General features: G+C 66.1%; 1 protein-coding gene across 1 annotated transcript; it reads right to left on the bottom strand.

The window, feature by feature from the left end:
- Positions 1-372: 372 nt before the first annotated feature.
- Positions 373-3,906, bottom strand: BARX1 (BARX homeobox 1). The gene is made up of 4 exons (XM_045881922.3): positions 3,526-3,906; positions 1,584-1,875; positions 1,418-1,502; positions 373-1,021 (listed from the first exon to the last, which is right to left on the bottom strand). Exons 1-4 carry the CDS (start codon positions 3,749-3,751, stop codon positions 857-859), a joined length of 768 nt encoding a protein of 255 aa, XP_045737878.1. The 5' UTR covers positions 3,752-3,906; the 3' UTR covers positions 373-856.
- Positions 3,907-9,197: the final 5,291 nt, after the last annotated feature.

Consider the following 9,197-nt stretch of genomic DNA (forward strand, 5'->3'; position numbering starts at 1 on the left):
GAGCCAACAACCGGAGGTGGCTCTCGGCCCCGGGACACTTCCGGAGCCAGCTCCACCGTGGCCTGGGGCTCCTACGCCTCTGCCAGACCCCTGTGTAGCCCGGCTGCTACCGCGGGAGCCCTGGCCTGGGAGGAAAGGGGAGGAGGCTCGCCCTGGCCCCTCACACCGAGAGGAAGCGATTGCTGGGATCCTGCAGCAACTGCGCCGCCTGCCCTGCCAGTCTGAGCCCGTGGGGCAGGTCACAGTTCACTCCCGCGAAGCCCAGGGAGAGGATGTTTCGGAAGCCAGGGCGAGTGTCCCTCTTACGTCGCCGCGACCCCCCCTCCTCCAGCCCCGCAGACTCAGAAACCCCTTCATCAAGACCCGCTGTGTCATAAAATATTTTATTGGAAAAAAATCACTGTCTTCGCAAGAGAGGGGTAGGAGCCCCAGCGCCGGGGGGGACCCGGCCTCAGCGTAGAGCCGCCGGGCTGTCAGGGCGCCCTATCGGGCCATAGTGACCTGAGCCGGGCAGCGGGGTCCCCGACGGGGCGGAAGCGAGTGTGTGCCGGTGGCGTCAGGACGCGGAGGGCCGGCCGAGGCGGGTGGGGGTGCGGGAGAGGAGCGGGGCGTGAATGCGCGCGGAGCCCCGGGCCCAGGCGCCCGTCCGCCGTGCCGGACGCGAGTCCCCAGGCCAGGGCTGGGAGCGCACTGGGGCCGGGCTTGGCTGCAGGGTCTGTGTCCTTTCTCGCTTGGCCCCTAACTGTCCGCATTCAAGGTAATCATAAAACGTTTAGAAAGCAAACGGCGTGGCCGTGGAAGGGCCGGCTCGCGGCTTCCAGCGGGCGGAGGGGGCCTCGGGCGACGCTTTGGGCGCTCAGTCCTCGCGGCTCCTGTCGATGGTCTCGCCTGGCGCCTCCGCCGGCTTCTCCGCCTCCTTGGCGCGCTCCTGCTCCGTGAGCTGTTCGCTCGTGGGAATGGAGTTCTTCTTGGGCCGCCCCTTGGGCTTGGTGGGAGACTCCAGGCCGCCGCCCTGCAGCACCTGCGCGTAGGATGGCCGCACGGTGGTGAGCTGGGACGGGGAAGCGGGACCCGCGCCCTGTGCCCAGGCACGGCACGACGAGGCCATCAGCGGCCGCGCCTAGCCCGGGGAAATGGCGGCCATCTGAGCGCTGCTGGGGAAAGCAACCGAAGGGTCGGGCCTAGGGGTTCAAAGCTGCCGGAAGGCCTGAGGGTGCAGGGGAGCCCGAAGTAATGTGGGCTGTGCTAGGGCACCCAGAGGCAGGGAGAGAGCAGAGAGGGTCCCTGCGGGCACCAGGCACAGAGGGAACTGGAAGGACTGGGTAGAAGTCTCCGCGGTGGGGGTGGGGGTGGGAGCTCCTGGAGGGCACAGGGGCCTGGTGGTGACCGGGGTGCAAAAAGTCACAAGCACACTCACTATTTTCTTCCACTTCATCCTCCGATTCTGGTACCACGTCTTCACCTGCAACTGGCTCAGGCCCAGGGATTCAGCGAGATCTATTCTGGAAAGAGCATGGTGCACCTTCAGCAGGGCTAGCACCCCCTCCCACCACCCACTGGGCTCAGCCTGGCCCCGTGGCTACCTGTCCGGCGTGGAGAGGTACTTCTGCTTCTCAAAGCGTTTCTCTAGGCCCATCAGCTGCAGCTCCGTGAACACCGTGCGGCTGCGACGCCCCTTCTTGGCCTTGGCGCCCGGATCCCCGGTGCCCGGCGTCTCCAACTTCCCACGGAGCTGCAGCTCAAGAGGCAGGTGTGGTGTGCCAGGGGCGCCGGGCAGTCCAGGCCCTGCTGCCAGTAACGCCGAGCCTAGCCCAGAGCAGCCCAGCGGCGCCAGAGGGAACTTAAACACCGCAGCCTGCTCGGCTTTCAACACGGCTGCAAGGACAGAGAGTGGGGAGCCGGTGAGCTTGGGCCGTGCTCCTCCTCCTGGAGCCCCCGCACTGTGCGCCGTGGGAGTGCTCGCCGCACTTGGCCAGTGCCACCCAGCACAAAACTTTCCTGTCTGGCCACAAAGGTCAACATTTGGGCCGCCTGCCTAGGGTGACCCTTTTCAAAGCCAGTGTCACTGCAGTCTGGGAGGGGGACCTCCCCCACCCGGGCCTCTGCCTGGTGTCCCCCAGGCCCCAGCAGCCTCCGGGATTCTCAATGAATAAAGTCGGGGCTCCGAGAAGCACAGTGTGTCTTTCAAAGAAAAGGGAAAGCAAGAAGAAATGGCAGTGAGTCAGGAAGGTGAGCGTTTGCCCCAACCAAGTTGGCATCGCTGTGTCCCGAAACCAGAATGTTAACCGCGTGAGCGCGTCTGCTCCTCTGTGCCCGCGCCACAGCCACGCGGCGGGCAGGCGGGGGTCGCTTGCGGGGGTGAGGTTGGGCGCTCCCCAGAGACTCCAAGCATCCCCCCGCATCAGCAAATTGTCCTTCCTGTTTTCTCTGTTTAGACTCTTCCCGCAAAGACGTTTCCATTTTTCATTAGTCCTATGAGGACGATTTTTTTCCCCCCCGCTTCAAACGAATTGTTAACAACAGTGCAAAGAGCCGCGGAGAGGCTGCATTAGAGCTGTATGAAAACGAACAAACTGGCCCTGCGGCCCTCCGCGCTGGCGGGGCCTGGGCCTGAGGGTCTTGGGTGCAGAGCAAGGCCATTTGCAGGGCGGGGCTCCTGCTGGGATGTAGGCGGCCTCCCTTCCCCGGCAGGCATCTCACTGGGGCCGCAGAAGCTCGCCCGCTGGAGTCCGCCAGGGCCAGGCAAGGTGCCGGCAAATGTGAGGAGGGTACGAGCGATCCTTGGGGGAAGGTGGGACAGGGAGGGCAGACAGACCCCATCGAAAAGTCCACGGATGGGTGGAGAGAGACCGGGAAAGGCCAGAAGAAGAAGGGGTACCGAGAAGAGAACCAGCAGGAAAAGGCAGGATCGGCCAAGGAAGGAAGAGAACCGATGGCGGCCGAAAAAGCCAGAACAGGCAGCTCAAGATCCCAGGAGGCCCAGCCGACCTGGAGGGCAAGGGCCAGTCGGGCAGCGGCTCACAGCCAGGCCTCTTGTCCCCAGGCGAGGCCCACGGGCAGCGGTGCTGCGGCAGACGCCGTGGCTCCCCCACCTGAGTCCCCGGAACCAGCGTTAGCCCCCAGCACAGGCCTTGGAGACACGGGCTTCTGCCCCAAAGGTCCGGCTTCCCCGCCGCGGGCAGCCGCGGCCACTCCCGACCAGCCCTCTGCGGCTCGGGCCCAGGAGCCCGAGGCCTGAGGTCGCTCTGACCCGCAGTCTGACAGTCGCAGTCTGGTCCTGCGCCCGCGCTGGCGATGCGGGCTCGGGGCCCCGACCGGAGGCCGCGGGTCGGCGGTGAAGGAGAGAGCGGGCGCCCTCGCAGCCGGCCCGCCCGCGGGCACCAGGCCTGCTTTCTGCGCGGCCCGGCGCCTGCTCCTCGCTTCCTCGGCTGGAGCGCGCCCTGGGAGCGGCCGGGCCTGTGCGCCCAGAGCTGCGTCCTCGAGGCGGCGCGGCTCGCTCCCCACAACGCCCGGCCCCGCACGTACCTAGGTGGCTGTGGAAGGGCCGCGCGGCCAGCAGCGCCTGCACGCCGAACTTGAGCAGCTCGCCCGCCGCGGCGGCGGCGGCGGCGGCGGGCGCGGCGCCCTTGGGCCCCGGCGGCTCGGTGAGGATCTCCTCGATCATGAAGCTGCGGTAGCGATGCGGCGGGTGGTCGGCGCAGCCCTCGGGCGGCCCGAAGCGCGCCGCGCCGGGGTCCCCAGGCCGCTGCATCGCGGCGCCCGCGGCTCGGTGGCGGTGGCGGCTCGCGCGCGGGGCCCGCGCGGGGCTCTAGGCCGGCCCGCAGCTCGGGGCGGTGCGCGGGCACCGGCTCATGCCCCCTCCCCCCGCCGGCCGGCCGGGCGGAGGCGCAGGGCGCGGGCGGGGCGCGCGGGGCTCGGCCGGTCGGACCCGGGACTGCGCCCCCGCCCCGCGCCGCCGCGCCTCTAGCCCGGCCGACCCCGCGTCACCGCCCCGCCCCGCCCCGCCCGGCCGCCCCGCCCCGCCCCGCCCCGCGCCGCCGCCCCCACCCCCCAGGCCGAGCCCGAGGGAGGCCGGAGAGGGGAAGGAGGCGGGAGGGAGGGGGCCGCGAGAGGGGCGGGCCGACGAGGCCGAGGGGACCCAGCGGAGCGCACGCCCAGGAAGGAGAGAGCGGGAGAGCTCGGAGACCAGACCCCCAGAGATGGGAGCGGAGGGTTCGAGAGAGAGGTGAGAGAGGGGCGGGCGCGAAACAGCGAGGCCACACAAGACGCGAGACAGAGATGAGAGGGTGCCACGGACGCCGAGGCGTGCGCACAGAGAGGCCGGCGGAAGCGCGGGAGCCAGCGGGCCGCGACGTGCCGGAGGGCACAGAGGCAGGCACGGCTGGGCAAGGGGCAGTAAAGAAAGACCGGGGACAGCTAGGAAGGCAGCGGCCTGGCCAGAGGTGAGGGAGCCCTGGAGAGGTCGGGGGAGGAGAGGCAGAGGCCGCCCAGCTTGGCTGGGCGAGGAGTAGCCACGCGCAGCCTCCTGGCCCGCGCTCAGAGCCACCCGCCAGGGTGGGGTGCAGCAGCAGGCAGGGGTGCAACTCTCAGAGCAGCGGCCGCACCTGCGCACTCCCGCCTCAGTTTACCAGACATGGCCTCATCTGTCCTGAGCTGCCCTGAGAGGTTCTCCAGCCGGGATTTGCTAATATTGCCAAGTGATGCAGGGGCACATCCTCCTCGGAGATCCCCCTCCTGTGGGGTGGGTTCTGTCCCCCTGCTTACAGGAAGAGATGGATGCCCAGGAAGGAAATGCGGCAGCTCCACCTTTTCCCAGCTTTAGAGTAAGAGCACAGGGCTGAGCTGGATGAGGGGCCACAGGGTGCACTGGGAGTCTGGAGACAAACTCTGGCATCGCCCCTACTGGTCTCTGAGACTTGGAGTCCCCCCATATGATTGAGGGAGGTCCAGCCTTCCCTGGCTCCCCTTCATCACTGCAGAAATATAAACCCAGGCTGTGGGGTGAACAATCTCCCCAGCTCTCTGCTGAGTCTCTCTCTCCTTGGCTCTGCGACTCCTGGCAAGCCACTGCCCCTTCTGGGCCTCAGCCTCCTGACCTGTCCTGAGGAGCTGCTGTTGCAAGGCTCCAGGGAGGCTCTGATGACTGAATAGGGGGTCCTGCACTCCTGTGCCCCACAGGTCTGCTGGGGAGGAGTGCACAGTTTGTCTGGGCAAGAAGGGTGGGTTGTCAGTGGGGTGGATGTGTGTCTCTGGGAGGCTGGGAAGAGTGCCAGCCCTCCTCTCCCATCCCTCTGCCGAGGTCCTGGACCACTTCTCCCACTATGTGAACTCTGACGTCCTCTGTGTTTGCTTCTGGGAAATAGGGCCTACCATACCCATGGCCCTACTCTCTGCAAGTTGATGCAATTTCTCTAGCTCCAGCTGCTGACAATGAGATCCTGAGGCCAGTCCCAAGCCCTGGCACCTGCCCTAGACCCTTCACGAACTACGAGATGGCCAAGACTCTTTGTCCATAGGGACAAAGAAAATGTCTTACCAGAGGCTCTAAGATCCCAGCTGCCTCCCCTCACAGTGGCTGAGTGACTTTTGCTAGGGCTGCCCCTTCCTGAACATAACAGCCATCATCAGGTCTGAAAGGTGGCCTCCAGGTGCTCCACGTGTGGGTGGTCCTGTGAGTCACATGGTGGTTGTTTGGAAGGGGACAGTGTGGGACCCACTGAGAATGACAGTATCCCACACGAGCAGGCCTCCCTCCCAGTGAGAGGTGGTACGATGGTGGGTGGGGCCACGCTGCCACAGTGCAAGAGAGAAAAGCCAGTGTCTCGTGCAGTGCTGGGCAGCCCTGGACTGCACTGGCCCAGAGGCCGAGGGGGCAGGGCTGGTTTGCTGTTGCTCCCTGCATATATCAGCATCACACCCTTCCCTTCTCAGCTCCCCCCACCCCTGTAGGGCCCACTGACCCCTGCCACCTCCCCCTCCAGCCCCTTCTCCCCCTCCCCCTCCATCTCCTCCTCCTTCCTGCTTCAGGGTCTTTCCAAGGGCATAGCCTGGGGGTGTTTTCGTTGGAGGGTTAAGCCCAGACACCCCCATTCCATCCCTTCACTCCTATTTGGGCCCCTGATGGAAGCTGCCCAGCTTTGAACATCTCTTCCCCATTCAATTGCTATTCTGGGGGAGGGGGGGGAGCGGGGTCTCAGGTTCTTTAGATGAAGACCCGTTGGGAGTCATATTGGGTATTGAGCAGCCCTCACCAAACCCATGTGGTCCCCAGTTGGCCTCCTAGGTCAGGCTTGGGGAAAGGAGGTCATTTTCAGGGTGAGACCTCATCTCTAGATTTGGGGGAGTCAGAAGACCAGCGCTGCCCAGCCCGCACCTCATTTCACAGGTGCCAAGGCCCAGAGAGCCTCCCCCAGCTCTTTGGACACCCTCCAGGACTCTTTCTCAATGGCCCAGCGAGGTCTGCGGCGCGGGGAATGAGGCCCCGGGGCTCTTTGGGGAATGCCCTTCGGGAAGCAGTCGGAGGCCTCGGCCGACGCAAAGTACTGAGGGAGCCTGGCCCGGCACCCCCTCAGACTACCCCCAGGGGGGGAAGTCCTCTGACCTCCCTCCGCCGGACGAGGTCTCCCCGCGCGGCACGATCCCAAAGCAGACCCGCAGATAAACCCCTTTTAGGCGAAAACAATGCGCGCGCACAGCGGCTGGGCCTCCTCCGCTCGGAAACTGCAGCGTTGTTAGCCGGCAAAGGGTTCCCAGCGGGTCCCTCCTCCCGGTCCGAGCCTCGCAGCCCCCACTCCAGGGGCGCAGCAGCCGGGCCAACGCCTGGGACCCGGCAGGGGCCTGCAGCCGCTGCCGCCGCGAAAATCCCGGAAACCGTCCGCTCGCGGCGCGCGCAGTGGAAAAGGTGACCTCAGCGCGCGAGGCCAGCCACCCTCTCCAGCGGCGGGCGGCGAGGGGCTTCGGGTGGCGGCGGGGGGGGGGGGGGGGTCCCGGCGCCGCCCCGACGCCGGCTGGGCCCCTTTCCCCCACTGCTCTGCCCTTCCGGACCCCACAGCCGAGCTGCAGGGGAGACGCGGGAAGGGGGTTACCTCCCTCCCTAACCAGTCCCCTCAGCCCGGGTGCGCAGGTTCCAGACTCTCCCCCTCCGCCAGCCAAGCCGCCCCCGCCCCCGGAGGCTCCCGGTGGGATTCAGGAGTCGTTCGCCTTAGGGGTCCTAAGTGCAGACGGGGTCGCTGAGAGTCGAGTGCGCAGGCCTGGGCGAGATCGGCGGCCCGCGGCGGTGTTTCTGCAACGCCTGGAGGGTCCTGGGACCAACTCCCCTCCGGCCCCCACCTGACCCCCACCCGTGTCCTGGCGCCTCCTCTCCCACTGGCCGCGGGTTTGGGTCTTATGCGGCAAAACGGCGTGGGGCGGGAATGGAGGGTAGGTTGCTCTGGACCAGTCGGCTCACCTCCGAGTGCAATCGCCCAGCAGCCGCCTGCGGGGAGTCCCACACCTCCTCCCGGTCCACAGAGCGGGAAACCGAGCCCCGACGGGCCTGCAGGCCCCGGGGGCCCCCTGCAGCCCCCTGCCCGGCGCCCCGCTCAGGCCTCCTTCCCGAGCACGCAACGCAGCTTCGGCGCCCCGCACGCGGGGCATCCTCCTCTCCCCACTTCGCTCCGGGGAGCCTTCAGCTCTGATGGCTCCCGGCCCGGGGCCCGCAGGCAGTGGCGGCGCCCGCATTCGCTCGATCTCGGATGCGCAGCGCCGGGAACGCGCCGTCCGGCTTCGGCCTGCGCTCTGCTCTTGCGCCTAGTGCGTGGATCCGAGACTGGCGGCCTCTGTCCTGCCTTCTAAGCGGAAAATCTCGGGGTCCTCACGCTCGCGGGTCACATCTCCCAGGGACTGCCGAGTTACTTTCTCGTTGGAGAAGCTGGTCTCTGTGGCGCCTTCCTTTACGAAAATTTCGATGTCAAGTGGTGGACTTTTCGTTTCGGATCATTTCAAACCCCTGTGAGCTCGGGGCTCAAATCAGGTTTTGAGACAGCGACTTAAGACACATCCCTCCCTCTTCCCTTCAAATTATCCCTTTTCGGGTATTTTACAAACTCGCTCCTTTGGAGTGCGTTACTTTATTTTTGTTTTGTGGTTATTTTTCTTAAACGTGTGGTTTTCTTTAGAAGTGTGAATTTTAAAAGATTATAGGCAGGTAATAACGGGCCCGACCCAGCGAAGACCCAGGGCGACCTTGCTGGACAAGCACAGACACCAGCTGCCTCCGCTTCACGCCCACCCCTCGGTCGGGCGGCTCCCGCAGGGACCTTGGATCCCAGTCCAGCTGCGCGGACCAGCGCCCGAGTCCACACCCAGGGCCCGGAAGCGGTGGCCGCTGGGGCCTCGGTTCGATGGGGCCCAGACGCGTGTGCCCAGCTGCTGGGCACCCGCGGGGAGGCCGGATGTGGGCAGTCTGGGGGGACTCGAGATGTGCCCTGCGCTTTGGGCGCTGCGCACCGGAGTGAAGGTGCCAGGCCCCGCGGAGATTGGGTCTGACTCCTGCGGGGTGCGCGTCGGGACCACGTTCGGACTCGGAGCCGCTCGGCCTTTGGGGAGAGCGAGGGTCAGTGCAGGCCGCCCGCAGGGCCCTTGTGGCTTCATCCCGGCAGGTGCCAGGTCGCCCACTCACCCGGGTCACTGGTCTTGGAGTCGGCAGATAAGGAGAGGCCCCGGGGCAGAGGCCGGATCCCTCCCGCGCCCCGGGCCAGGTCTCCTTTCTTTCGTTTTCTTTGTCCTTCCTTCCTTTGCTTTCCCGCTTCTCCTCCCTCACTCCATTCAGTACCCCTCTTTCTTTCTTATTTTACTTTCGGCTCATCCTTCTCCACCTCGCCCACCTTCTGCTCTTGCCCTCGGGCTGATGCTTCCTTCTGCTCCTCTGCTCCCTTGGCCCTTCTTTCCCTAGTTTCTTTTAGTGAGAAGGAGGGAGCCAAGCCACAGTCATCCTCCTCATAATAAGGGAAGGGGTGGCACTTACGGGTGGCCCCCCAGGTGCCAGATACACAGATGCAGAACCCTTGGAGGCATCTGTGGTCTGTGTGCCTGGATGGGGGTCTCCTTCCCAGCCAGCCCGAGAGGCTGCCCCAGGGGGCCAGGCTGAGATCAAGCAACCCCAACCCCCAGGCAGGTTGAGAGGGGCATGCCGCCTCCTCCTGGTTCTGTTCCGCAGC

This window comes from Mirounga angustirostris, unplaced genomic scaffold (genome assembly GCF_029215605.1).
Source record: "Mirounga angustirostris isolate CCGP_5_RB_7025 unplaced genomic scaffold, mMirAng1.0.hap1 SCAF_15, whole genome shotgun sequence".
Lineage (NCBI taxonomy): Eukaryota > Metazoa > Chordata > Mammalia > Carnivora > Phocidae > Mirounga > Mirounga angustirostris.

Coding starts and splice junctions, on each gene's coding strand:
- BARX1 (XM_045881922.3), bottom strand. CDS start 3,751: ATGCAGCGGCCTGGGGACCCCGGCGCGGCGCGCTTCGGGCCGCCCGAG. Junction 1,876..3,525: donor GCCCTTCCACAGCCACCTAG/GTACGTGCGGGG, acceptor CTGTCCTTGCAG/CCGTGTTGAAAGCCGAGCAG. Junction 1,022..1,417: donor GGATGAAGTGGAAGAAAATA/GTGAGTGTGCTT, acceptor TCCTACGCGCAG/GTGCTGCAGGGCGGCGGCCT.